Source organism: Leptonotus elevatus, chromosome 18 (assembly GCF_054856555.1).
Source record: "Leptonotus elevatus isolate MCC_2025b chromosome 18, RoL_Lele_1.0, whole genome shotgun sequence".
NCBI lineage: Eukaryota > Metazoa > Chordata > Actinopteri > Syngnathiformes > Syngnathidae > Leptonotus > Leptonotus elevatus.
The window spans coordinates 14,950,684-14,963,705 of NC_141256.1; the positions used below are offsets into that span (position 1 = coordinate 14,950,684).

General features: G+C 40.2%; 2 protein-coding genes across 4 annotated transcripts; both read right to left on the reverse strand.

The window, feature by feature from the left end:
* Nucleotides 1–927: 927 nt before the first annotated feature.
* On the reverse strand, nucleotides 928–4,717 carry chga (chromogranin A). Of its 2 annotated transcripts, none has more exons than XM_086060541.1 (7): nucleotides 4,459–4,717; nucleotides 4,313–4,362; nucleotides 3,849–3,942; nucleotides 2,930–2,998; nucleotides 2,321–2,491; nucleotides 1,834–2,111; nucleotides 928–1,375 (listed from the first exon to the last, which is right to left on the reverse strand). In XM_086060541.1, exons 1-7 carry the CDS (start codon nucleotides 4,496–4,498, stop codon nucleotides 1,292–1,294), a joined length of 786 nt encoding a protein of 261 aa, XP_085916667.1. In that variant the 5' UTR covers nucleotides 4,499–4,717; the 3' UTR covers nucleotides 928–1,291. The 2 variants fall into 2 exon arrangements, with proteins under 2 accessions (XP_085916667.1, XP_085916666.1); XM_086060540.1 differs by having other exon boundaries at nucleotides 1,834–2,123; nucleotides 4,459–4,716.
* Nucleotides 4,718–6,213: 1,496 nt separating this feature from the next.
* LOC147158810 (phospholipase B1, membrane-associated) lies at nucleotides 6,214–12,447 on the reverse strand. Of its 2 annotated transcripts, XM_086061298.1 has the most exons (16): nucleotides 12,390–12,447; nucleotides 12,223–12,287; nucleotides 10,885–10,975; nucleotides 10,762–10,820; nucleotides 10,602–10,669; nucleotides 10,485–10,528; nucleotides 10,287–10,407; nucleotides 10,143–10,194; nucleotides 9,989–10,069; nucleotides 9,515–9,580; nucleotides 9,254–9,345; nucleotides 8,988–9,069; nucleotides 8,100–8,201; nucleotides 7,919–8,014; nucleotides 7,753–7,824; nucleotides 6,214–7,654 (listed from the first exon to the last, which is right to left on the reverse strand). In XM_086061298.1, exons 1-16 carry the CDS (start codon nucleotides 12,445–12,447, stop codon nucleotides 7,520–7,522), a joined length of 1,284 nt encoding a protein of 427 aa, XP_085917424.1. In that variant the 3' UTR covers nucleotides 6,214–7,519. The 2 variants fall into 2 exon arrangements, with proteins under 2 accessions (XP_085917424.1, XP_085917423.1); XM_086061297.1 differs by having other exon boundaries at nucleotides 7,753–8,014.
* Between the last annotated feature and the right edge of the window lie 575 nt (nucleotides 12,448–13,022).

Genomic DNA, 13,022 nt, shown 5'->3' on the forward strand with positions numbered 1-13,022 from the left:
TAGAAAGAAGAGAAAGGACATTAGCAATAGCTATTTCTTATTCATTTAAAGGACTTCTCATTTAAATACCAAGTGTGCAAAAAATATATATATATATTCTAATACAAATTATGGCTTCATAGTATACTGGAATATTAGGTTGGTTTATATTTGAAAGTATTTTACCATCGCCAAATAGTTTTAAACCACATCAAAAATATACTCAAGTTCACAATATATTTTTTTCAAATGAGATTTCTGGATTATGTTTCAATAGCCTAATTTAAATGAAAATGTTTTATTGTCTTACCTTTCTTGTAGATTTGTCACTTCACTATAGAAGTTCTCATTTTCTTCTTTGAGCTTCAAAAGTATTTCCGTCTAAATAGATTACTCCAAGTTAAAATAATTTAAAAATTTAAAAAAAATCTTGATGAGTCCTCTTCTTAATAACGTGTTCAGTCTTTTTTTAATGGTAGAATGAGCAAAGCTAGCTAGCACAAATTGGAGTAACATTCAGGTACAGTCGAGGAGGTCAAATCTTTTTCGGCCAAAAAAAGGAGAAAGCCGTCCGGGAGTTTTGTGTTAATTCTACACCGTTTGCGAGCTACACTGTCCGATGAGACAGCCTTTAGTCGGACAAAATCAAAGAAAGTAGGCTAAGCTAGCTTGCTAGGTGCTTGCGTAAAGGAAGAATGGCACCCGATGACCAAAATGAACCTGTGTGCTCTCGTACGCCCCCTTCAGTTCGGATGTCAGTGTTACAATTAAAATGATAATGCAAAACGTTTATTTGCATTTATTTGCGGGAAAAACAAATGGTCAAAATACTCAATAGGTTAAGGGAGCAGGGGGGTGTTAAGTTCCTTGACTTTTTCCAGAATGTATATTTAATGACCTTGTGATATTTTTCTAGTAAAAAGATTGAACTTAAAAAATAATGCTAAATAGTGTTAGCATGTCAATTTTATTGCAATCCTTCAATCCAAAAATTGTTTCTCAGCCATTGAGTTGATTATCTTTTTGTTAAACAGTGACCAGTCTCATTTTGCAATACATTGCCTTCAAACTGGACAGAAAATGTGCCTTTGACGCACAAGCTCATTCACTTTCCCATACATAAATTCAAATCATTGACAAAATAGGACACAGAAAAAAGGAATGAAACACAACATAAGAGAAATTCCGTAACACGTCAAAAGTGTGAGGGTCACAACGAAGGTCGCAGGAGGAGCCCTCTCTCCCTGTTTTTCTTGTTTTCTTATTTGGAAGAAGAAGAAGAAGCTTCCGGAAGGAAGACGGTGCTTCAGGCTCAGCCTCGCGTCAGCTGGTGAAGTTTCTGGGACACGTTCTCAAGCTCAGACTCGATGGCGGCGAGTTTTTCCACCTCGGCGTCCTGATGACATCATCACAACACAGGATGGACACATTCACATTAGTTTGGAATTATTAATTAAATAAGTAAAAAAACATTGAATGTATACCCCCCAAAAAATTATTACAAAGGCACTGTCATACAAAATTAACATTTTATACTTAACTAAATACAAAACAAATATTAATTCAAACTAAATTTACAATCAAAATATATTCACAAAGACTGTATTATTTAAAATGATGAAAAATTCAGAACTCGAGTAATAATTGTGTAAAATAATAAATTAATTAAAAACATATTACATATTTAGACATGAAACAAAAAAACACATTTACAACCTAAAAATCACAATAACAAAAAAAAAAATTTTTTTTAATAGAATATATTTTTAAAATCTATTGCAACATGTTTGTAAAACCAAAATGAGACTAACATGCAACGAGTATGTTATAATAATTACAAATGTACATTTTTACCTCTGACTTCCTTCCGGCGCTGCCATCCTCGTCCTCCGGCGTCCTCCGAGCGATCATCTGCAGCTGCTTCTCCTCCGGACTGCGATTCCGCTTCTTCTTCTTCATTCCTTCTTCCTCCGAGACCTCCTTTGAATGATGGGGGGCTTCCCACTTCCTCTCCGCCTCTTCTGATTTCTTCTCAGGCAGAAACCCTTTGCTCCTCTTCCTCATCCCCTCTTCTTCATCCTCCTCCTCTTCTTCTTCTGATGTATGTCGTTTCTTTTCTTCCGATCCCCGAGCTGGAAAAACAGCTGCAACGTTTACAGCCTTTAATATCTTTATTATTGTTGTTTGAGTCTCATTTGCAACGTTTTGACCTGTTCAACAAATGTACTATTTAGCTTAATGTACGCTCTTTTTTTAATTGGCATCAATGGAAGTCGTGTCCATCAATCACTTTGAAAGCACATCAGACATCAAGTTTTGTGTGTAGATATTTTCACATCACCTTTTTTGTCCTCTTCCTCATGCTCCTCCTCCTCCTCCTCCTCCCTCGTCTCGCCTCCTCTCCAAATCCCGCCGTCTTCTCCTCCCTCCTCCTCCTCTTCCGACCTCCTCTGTTCCTGTGAGAGGATGGAGTGCTCGCCGGGGCCTCCTCGCGCCCTCAGCATTGATCCGTCTGGGGGGGGGAAATTGGATTGACGGTAAGAGATTGATTTTTGCAGTCACGCTCGCAGTCTCCCGACAAGCTCTAGTGTTTTACGGTGATGTGAAATTTGATTACTTACTATATTCACTCTTTTATTAATTGCATTTATTATATTACATTTCTGCATTTTCATGAGCTGGCATCATGCGATGGGGTTCAATGGCGCCTAAGTCCAGGTGACAGGCCACCTAGTGTCCATTTAAAGCCATAACATTATGGAAGCCTGCATCCAATATAGCAAGCCTTGCACGCGCTCTTTCATGGCGAATAAACCAAACGACCGTATTGCGTATACAGACGCATCTTTTCCATTTAGCTCTTGTACTGGATCTCATGCACAGGTGTGCCTAATGAAGGGGCCACAAACGTGCATGAGCAATGTGTTATTTAAAATAATAAATAAACTACCCAGGGTGGCGACGTCCTGCAGCTCTTTCAGGAAATCGAAGCGGCGAAGGAGTGTCAGGAGGCGGTCATCTTGAATGTGCACACACACACACACACGCACACACACGGTCTGATAAAAGGACATCATCAAGGTAACATGTAACTTCATCTTTCCTTCCTGTTTTTTTTTTTTTTTACCCAGCATGCCCTGCGCCAACCAATCTATTAACCGGATGGCACTAAGCCAGGCAGTCCTTGCTCCAAAGCTCAAGTCACACCGATAGCGACAAAAAAATAAAAGCCTCAACTCAAATAAACACCTCTCTTTTCCCTCCAGGAAAAAATAACCTAGTCACGTGAATTATGCATTATATTTATTATACCACACATATTATAATAATATGGTTTTAATGGTGTAATATTACTGATAACTATTAATAATAATATAACTTTTATAAACAATTATATACTGTATAAGGTGTAAAATAAATAAATATATATATATATAGGTCATTATTATTATCGGGAATTTGTGAAAAATATGACTTCATTGTTATTTCAGTATTATTTTCAAGTATTATGTTAACGTATAATATACATTTGGAAAAAATTAATGCCTCCTGCCTTCTACTGTCTGCATTTGCCTAAATAAAAGTAGATTTTTTGTGGAGTAACAGCAAATAATAGTCTACCCTTTAACATTGCAACTATCATTCAATTTATAACTTTAAAAAATAGTTAAATCATTTGATGAATAATTGGACTTATTTTTGCTTGCAAATGCTAATTTCTAAATGTAAATTCAATGGTGGCATAAATATTTGTGCCCCCACAGACTCTGCCTAGCAACAAAGCGGCCAATCAATCGATTACAAGACAGTAGATCTTACAGAAGGTTATCCCAATTCATACAAAAATAAATACAATTAAAAAATCTTACCTGTCCTTAGTGTGTGCAGACATTGTTGGCTGACGGGAAGTGGGCGTGGCCTGGACAGCACATCCGCCAGCGCCTCCACCACGCATTTCATCACCTGAGCGTAGATGCCACAAAAGAGTGTTAATAACGTTGTGGGGATTAAAATTGAGATAGAGAACGCGAGAGTGTGTGTGTAGAAACATCGAGGTGCAATCTGCTTAATTAATTGTTATTCCTTTAAAAAACCCAAGATCACCCCCCAGTGGACAATTCACTTAATGGCGTTATTTATGTGTGCCTGTGTGTGCGTGTTACACTCTCAGGAGGCCAGAACATTAGGTACACCTGCGCCTTCCAACTACAGTATTGACACATTGACAAACAGTTCAATAATAAATACAAGGAAATTGAATATGTGTACCTAATGAAGTGGCCACCAGGCTTGTACTTCATTACGTGAATAATTGAAATTTTGCATTTTCTACCTTGACGTCGTCATCCTCCAGCACACTCGGAGTCACCGGCAACGATGAAACTGTCACACAAAAAATGATGAAAATAAATCAGTAAACGCAAATAATGTACATAAATACGAAGTGTCATGTAAAACATAAAAAATATCGTCTCTCACCGCTTTTGAGGAGGAGAGTCAGAGTCAGCAACAAGATCATGTTTGCAGAAAAAAAAAATGTCTCCGAGAGTAGACGCTTCTTTAACCAAACTGCGTCCAAAAATAAAATTGGATGGATTATGGACGCATTCTGGCGGCGTTTGTGTTGATATTCGAATGTCCTTCTGTAGGGATGGAGCCGGCACCCTCGTTCTTTACCTCTCCGCCGACACCTCCAGCAAAATCAGTCACCGCTCTCCTTTATAACGAAGACGCTGGGCCGGAAGTGACGTCAAGCCGGTAGCGGTGCACCTGCTCGTGCCACCATCTTGCTCAGGGAATGATAGATATCATTCGCAATTCTTTAGCACGGAGATTTTTTTTTTCATATATTCATTATATCGTCACATATTTCTACAATTTTAATAAACAGATTATTCATCATAGAATAAGACAATTTAAACAAACTATCCAGGGCTGACATTCTAAATAATTACAATTATCTGTAATTGAAAAAAGGATAGCTTTATTGGCAAAGAAAAGTGATATCTTGACTTATAGGAGTGCCTCAAGGAGCTGCTGTAGGTTACCACTGACGCTCAGACACAAACACACAACATGGTTTAGTTTTCTACTAAATTGGAGGGAAAATTGCTACATGTAAAATATTAGTTTTTGTAGCTGTTCATTATTATTATTACGTACTTTCTCCCTCTGTCCACACTGATGACTACTTGAATAAAATTACATGAATCAGATTGAAAGTGATGAATAATCAGCACTTTGTTACAACACACACACACACACACACAAAAAGCGCTAATGAATCACAGAATGTACATTTGTTTACACGGTGGCCATTTTGGCTCCATTGTTGCGTCCAAGTGTCCAGTAAGCATCAGGCCTGAGTAGTTACTGACATTAAAAAAAGAGAGCTTGTTTGCTTAGCTTCAAACGTCAACAGCAGACCCGAGCGTCCCTTGTTGAGGTTTTTTTTCTTCTTCCGGGAGGACAATAAGCGGCAGCCTCGTCCATGTTTGCCCTGCGCGAGGCAGCCGAGTCCTTTTGTTTACACATGAATAATGTTTTCTTTGAAGCTCATAATAAGACCTTTATGTAAGTCAGCAGGAACAAAGAGCGAGACAATGTGGTTGCAGGTGCACCAAGTATGTCGGGTGACGCATATGTCCCATGATAAATATTACATTTACAACAAAAATCGATTCATCAGCAAACAATGAACCCGAGACCAGCTTAGAAGCTCTTTTGTGGAGGGCTGTAGGTGCCCTAATTAAATAAATATACAGTAAAAGCAATTTAAAAGTAAATACATTTTGAACAATTTTTTTTATTAGTTATTAAATAAAATAATCATATATTCAGGACCAATGTACACATTTCATGACTTTTTTCATTCTTGAACAGCATTTCTAATTATTACATAGAACTGTTTTTTTTTCTCAATTAATGGTTTATGTAAAATGTACTGAATGCATTCATATTATGCACTTGAATGGAATTCCGAATTATAATTGTTTTCATTGACCTAATGTCATTTGCATCAAACTAATTGCGACGAGCAATCTTTTTTCTGGGTTATTGTGATGCCCTTGCGTGTGGGAAAGGAGAGCCACAGCCGCTGATACACTTTCAGACGTTTATTGAAAGCAGTAAAACAAACACACACACACACACAAAAACTGAGCACACTCACGCTAAAGCTGCTGTCAGCTACAGCTCACACACGGACACTCACACGCTGCCCCAGCGGCCCCGCCTCTTAAAGGCACAGACACTACAATATTTTTTCTATATTTTAAGTGTGTTCAAATATGCTTATAATTTGCTTAAAAAGCGTGTTTTAATACGTTTCTCAATGTGTTAATATTATAAACTATGAAGAAATAATTTGATATGATCACTTATCGCAGATTATCACCGATGGCGGGTTTGAACCTTTCAATGCACAAGGATTGCTGGGCACATATGGAATTTTTGTGGCGTACTTTTCTCTTTTTAGTGCATTTTAAAAAGCAGGTCGGAGAAGTATGCGATGACAAGTTTGTGGGGAAACTCACAAACTGGTGCATTTTTCAAAGCAGCAACGTGACAGGAGGACGCGCTGGGAAGCAGCGAGTCAGGAATGGAAAACAAAATCAAATATGAAACACCTTGAATGGGATTCAGACTGTTCAACGCAGCAAACGTATTTAATTTAGAGGGACGTGACAATACAAGCGGTTACGTTCCGTTGTGGTGGGAGTGTCATGAAAAGTGCAAGAAAGAAAGAAAAGCGAAGCTCAAGGCGAGCCGGAGATCATCAATAATTCATTTTCACGTCACGTGGCAGAAGAAGAAGAAGAAGACGCAAAAGTAGCACGGCAGGATGAGAAATAAGAATAAATTAAAGAAATAAATAAGAGTCCGCTTGGTGAAAGGCAAGGAAGGGCAGGCTGGTGTCTGATTGGCTAGACACAAGAGGAAGGGGCGGGGCTGACAAGAATGATAATTGCATCGTCGGCTTTTATTTATGCATTATTTACTGTATATACAATTATTCCAATATATAGTGGTGCCTTGACATACAATATAACATATGTATAGGATTATATATATATATTTATAATAAATACAAATAAAAATATGACATCAGTAAGTCCTCCTCTGCAGTAGTTGGCGCTATACTGCAAGTTTGACAGCATCTGTGTCTGAAAGAAAGGTCTTCACCATTATTTGCCATTTTGTTAAATGAAATTCATATTTTTTATTGAGTATTAGGGAATACTCGTACTGGTATCGGTCTGAAAAAAAATGGTATCAAACATTCCTATTTCTTGTTATTGTTGTTCCATCAACAGTCATGGAGGGTTTGCTTGTGTGTGTTTTTTTATTGTTCCTACAAAGGTTTATAAATACACTATATTTGGTTTCAAAGACTCTTTACAAAACAAAAACATTTTAAAAACATGTACAGCAATTTGAAAAAAAAAAAAAAAGGTCCTTGTCCTTCAAATTGATACAATGAAGCTTATTATTGTCTTTCCGTCAGAATGTGAAAAGACTTACTTGTTTGGGAAATGTCTTACAAAAAACCACGACGCCCGAACGCCACGAGAACAGCCAGCAGGAAGTAGATGACCTCCACCGGCGGCGCCCGGGGTCCGGAACATTGACCGGACCTGGCCGAGGGGGGTCGGGTGAAGATGTACGGGTGATCCTGTGCCGCCACAAACGGACAAAAGTCATTCAAATGAGGCGACACCGTTATATCCGAGCGAGCCTGAACGCACCGCGCCTGATCACATCACGCCTTACCGTGGGTGGACACACGAGAGTGATGGGGTCTGAAAAACTGCTCACCACCGTCTTTCCTCCCTCGGGCTGAAACTGTGCACACAGAAGCATGGAGTGATGCTTTACAAAAATAAATAAATAAAATAATGGAATAGTCAGTCAAAAGAATAGCGTTGGTGTGGTCGACCATGTTGTTCCACAGGCCCTTGGCCAGCTCCTCGTGGCCTTTGATGGTGAAGTGGAAGCAGTCATGGGTGAAGTAACTCATGTCGATCTTGCCGCTCTGCTCGGAGAAACGAATAGCCAATGAGAAGAGGGGAAAGGTGACGTCGTGGCGGTGATGTCACGGCGCTGTTGCGGCGGATTACGGGAAGGCGCGGAGGGTCGGCTTGTTTTAAAAACGGCTGCAGGACCACCGCAAAGTCGTCCCTGAAGAAGCGATCGGCAAGCAGCAACGACTCCAATCTTCTCTGTGGAAGGAAGTCAAGGGAGAAATTGTTGTGAGTTTCACTTTGCAACATGAAATTTGGTAAGGCATGTTCAAAAAAAAAGTCTCAAGAACACATGACAGGCAAGGAACAGGAAGTCAGCCATTTTAGTTGACGGTCTTTTTGGCCATTTCCCGGTCAATAGTACCCACAGATTTTATTTTTTTTATTCAGCCTCCAAAGCAAGTTTTACTAAGCAACATAAAATTTGGTTGACATGTCTATCATGAGGGGAAAAGTCTCAAGAACCCACGACTGGGAAGACACAGGAAGTCAGCCATTTTGGTTTGAAGCAGCCATTGCAAGGTCTAGTAACACCCCCAAAATATTTTATTTTATTTCAAAATTCAGCCCCTGAAGCAAGTTTCACTTAGCAACATAAAATTTGGTCGACATCTCTATCATGAGGAGACCCACAAAAAAGTCTCAAGAACCCATGGCTGGAAAGACACAAGGCGGCAGCCATTTTGGTTTGAAGCAGCCATTTTAGAGCCATTGCTAGGTCCACAAATCCTCCTGAAATATTTTATTTTATTTAAAAATTCAGCCCCTGAAGCTAGTTTTACTTAGCAACATAAAATTTGTTTGACATTTCTATCATGAAGAGACCCACAAAAAAGTCTCAAGAACCCACAACTGGGAAGACAGAGCAAGTGAGCCATCTTGGTTTGAAGCGGACCTATAAGGCTCATTTTGAAAGCAATTTCAGCACAGCAAAAATGATTGCAATTAACATAACGACCAGTAAAAGAAGTGTCGTAGTTGTACCTGAAACTCCAGATTGATTTCCACCAGCTCACGTAGCTCATCAGAACGACCCACTGGTTCAATCAGGCACGAGCAGAAGGAGCTGAAGTAGATTTAAATCCACGTTAGACTACGTCAGAGGCGGGAGTGAATCTTGACTTTCAAGTTTCATTCAAGTCCAAAATTACCGCGGCAAAAGTCAAGGAAATCAATTCCACGCTAAATTGCAAGCAAGTCAGAAGCCAAGTCGTGAAAATCTTAAAAATCCGTTTGTTGATGCCACTTACCGCTGGAGCAGGCAGCCCGGCGTGGGCTTGTGCACCTCCCTCAGCGTCTGCATGGGAAGGATCTGCACCACGTTAATGATCATGCGAGGAACCTGAAAGCGGTTCGTATGAGTCAATCTGGTAAACAAGGAATTTTAATGCACATGACCTTCAGTTGGCCACAAAATAATTGAGGTCAAATTTGATGCCGGCGGCATATTATCGATATAAAACGATCATCCTCGTTGCCAGCAAAAACAACGTCATTCATCTTTCATTGACCTCATTCATGAGCATTTCCAAGGAGACGGTCATGTAGTGAATGAAGTTCTCGGCAGAGAAGAGAGCCTGTGAGCAAAACAAAGACAACTCAGATCAATGAAAGACAAACATACATAATCACTCTTCATTATGGACAGAGGTGATAAACCCAGGTCCGGAAAGTAAAAACCTTCCACAGTTTGGCTTTAGCCCCTGATGCTAGCTTGCTAGCTAGCTCTCTAAAAGATAAACAAGCACCATGGGAGCTAGCTAGGGAGCTAGCTAAAAGATAAACAAGCACCATGGGAGCTAGCTAGGGAGCTAGCTAAAAGATAAATAAGCACCATGGGAGCTAGCTAGGGAGCTAGCTAAAAGATAAACAAGCACCATGGTTGCTAGCTGGGGCTAAAGCCTAACTGTGGCAATATTTTTACGTTCCGGACCTGGATTTGCCACCTCTGATTATGGATAACACGAATAATACGAAAGACGCACCTTGTCTTTGCAATAGTCGCAGATGTCGTTCATGCCTATGAGAATGGTCAGAAGTTTCCAGTCCTTCTCAAAGTTCAAACCCTGGCGAGAGACAAACAAGCATCTTGGGCCTCATGCTGTCCCAAGACTTTTGACCACAACACTGTTTCAATACCTCAAAACCTCTTAGGGTGTCAATCAAATGTCTCGTCTGGCCAGGAAGGTTGCTGGCAAAAAAAAAGAAAAAAAAAGGGTGAAATATGAGCTGTAAATTCAGAAGTGAGTTGCCATGGAAACAGAAACGAAGGACAGTTCGTACAAGGTGTTGTGACCCGTCACGGCCAGGTTGAGGCCCGTTTGGCCCAGGTGGGCCTCCATGCCGTGAAGCGTTTTTCCTGGGGCGGCGCCAAGCAGGTTGGGATTGAAAAGTTTCAGGATGTCTGGCAAACACACGCATGACGTCAGTGTTGAAGAAGATGAAAGGCATAAGCGGGGATTTGAAAAAAGAAAAACCTACTCGGCAACGTAATGACGTCCTCATATGAACCATAACCGCCGATGCTTGAAGACGACATTAATGGACATTTCATCAATCATTAGACCCTTCAAATATTTGAGGTTGTACGTTTCTCACCTCCAGGACACGTGGCGGAACTCGATGGGAATGCCCAGGACGGTGGTGGCGTTGGCTCCGATGGCCGTCTGCACGAAAAAAAAAAAAAAAAAAAAAAACACGCACACGGAACATGCAGGTGTACCTAATGAAACGTCCAGTGGTCAAAAGCAGCACCTACTGTGAGAGAATCACCCAAGGCGGCCACCACTTTGATATCGCCCGCTTTCACCAGCTCCACTAGGAGGAAAGATGAAGATGATGACGGAGTACGTGCGTGCGTGCGTGAGAGTCTGAAAGCCACCTGAGGAAGGGGCTGAAGGCGAGGGGCTCATATCAGGACACTGGAAGGCTGGATGCTTGAAGCCGACTGGGCGAGTTTTCTCTGGAAACTCCTGAAGAGACGTGGTAGTTGTTTGTGCGTCATTGTGTGTGTGTGTGTGTGACATAACGAGAATGTTTGAAGATTTCAAGCCCTCATCCAGGTCTTTAAAATGAGGTACGACTCCATGTGGTTGATGTTATCTAGCTCCCCCTAAAGGCCAAAGTTGGTCACGTCGACCAAATTTGGAGCTTAAGTCACCTTACGTTACAATCATCTTCCATCCATTTTCTTAACCGCTTGTCCTCACAAGGGTCGCTGGTTTCTACCCCCCATTGAAATTAATGGATATACCGTTAGTTTTTTTGTTTTTGTTTTTATCAAGTCAAATTGAACTCTATTATATTGTACTTCATAAAACATATAGTAATAGCACAAAGAGTTCAGTTCAAGTCCTAAATACAAAAGTGTTCATTCATTGGTCAGTGTGACCAACTCAAGGCAACGCTTGTGTCCAAATTCACAAGGCTGGGTCCTCCAAAGGCCGAATATGTCGGCTGCATGACGTCACTCCCGGCGCGACTCGACAGCACGCACGGACTTACCTAAGAATGGATTGTCAATGCTGCTTGTGTTGTCGAGTCGCGCCAGGAGTGACTCCCCCGGTCTGCTCGGCAATGTTTAAGTTTTATCACACTTTTTGCTAAATAAGCCACTATATGGTTAAAAAAAAAAGTGCGGTGAATTGTTCATTGTAATGTTATGCTTTTATTTTGAAGGCCTGGCTTTTGACAGGATGTTACCATGATGTTTCCCCAACTTTAAAAAATATTTCTATATTGTAATTTACAAACCAAACATGGCAACAGTAAAGTTATTCTTTGTATGTATCAAAACAACATAGGAAGATTGCCAGAAGGAACATCGTGTATGCAACCATCAATACTAATATGATTTTGTTTCCCCAACTTCTCTGAAAGTCATTTTTACACAATAGCCCTGGAACATGAAACTCTTAAGAAAATGGCTGTCCTCAAAAGTCTTCCAAAAAGTGATGTTAAGTGTTCATTTATCCACTTGATTAGCCATCCAGATTTTACTCTCAACAAAAGCTATAGTATTTTTGTTAGGCTGTCTAGAACAGATTAATTGTATTTACATTTGTTCCAATGGGAAATACTGCTTTAGTTTTTGTGAGTCCATTCTAGTCAGACTTCCTGAAACGGATTAGTCATGAAAATTAAGAACAGAAAGTTAAAAGGTGATTTAGTTGTAGCAAATAAAGCAAATTCACCATTTATTTTTTTTACTAAACAGTACCTTATTGAGTGCCTCTTTGCTGTAATGCCGTATTCCCTCTTCATACTTCCACCACCAGTTGTCACCTTAGAAATTAAAAGGTTATTCACTAACCGGTAAATAAAATGCTGTGTGCTGATGAGTAAAAAAATACAAACAACAACACACGGGGGTTTCCAGCACTTTACCTTTGACACAGCGCGACACCAGCACACACGTTGCCACGGCAACACAAAGCCACCCCATAGTAGTAGTGGTGATGTGCAACGGGGCAAAGTCAATCAGTGGGGCACCCCTGCAGCGAGTCACTTTAGCACTTTCAGCACTTTAGCGGCAGGGCCCCGCCTATGAGGAATGACTGACAGCTGGAATCATCCAATAGGGAGCGAAGCTTTCCACACCACCTTTTTGCCCACTTTTTTTAAATGAATGAGATTTTTTTTTTACAAATAAATGCTGAAATAAAAAATACTGGAAATTGAATGATTTGAATTTTGGTTAATATTTACTCCAGTTTGTATTTTATGAGATTTTCTTGGAAAGGTGAATGTTGCATGTTAGCTGAAAGTTAATCAGGATTCTTGAAAAAAAAATAACCCTGTCCTAAATTTTATCAAATTCGTTTTTTTAACGAATTGCACAGAATCGCTACTGCCACCTGCTGACGAAAATTGAAACTGCACATACCGTTCTTCACAGACACCATGCACATTACACGTCACATCCGCAGACGTGGCGCGGGAAATTCGATTCCAGTCTTGCAGGAGTACCCATTGTGAACAGTTAAGGTGCTAATCTACTAATTAGAAGGCATTCCAGTC

Bases quoted from the DNA above. Each gene is read 5' to 3' on its own strand.
- LOC147158810 (XM_086061297.1), bottom strand. From the start codon at position 12,447: ATGGGGTGGCTTTGTGTTGCCGTGGCAACGTGTGTGCTGGTGTCGCGC. The intron at 9,346-9,514 runs GTCAATGAAAGA...AACCGCTTTCAG, and splicing joins TGGAAATGCTCATGAATGAG to GTTCCTCGCATGATCATTAA. The intron at 7,655-7,752 runs GTAAGGCGTGAT...GTGGCGGCACAG, and splicing joins CTCTCGTGTGTCCACCCACG to GATCACCCGTACATCTTCAC.
- chga (XM_086060540.1), bottom strand. From the start codon at position 4,498: ATGATCTTGTTGCTGACTCTGACTCTCCTCCTCAAAAGCG. The intron at 2,124-2,320 runs GTGATGTGAAAA...TAAACGTTGCAG, and splicing joins TGAGGAAGAGGACAAAAAAG to CTGTTTTTCCAGCTCGGGGA. The intron at 1,376-1,833 runs GTAAAAATGTAC...TGATGTCATCAG, and splicing joins GCGCCGGAAGGAAGTCAGAG to GACGCCGAGGTGGAAAAACT.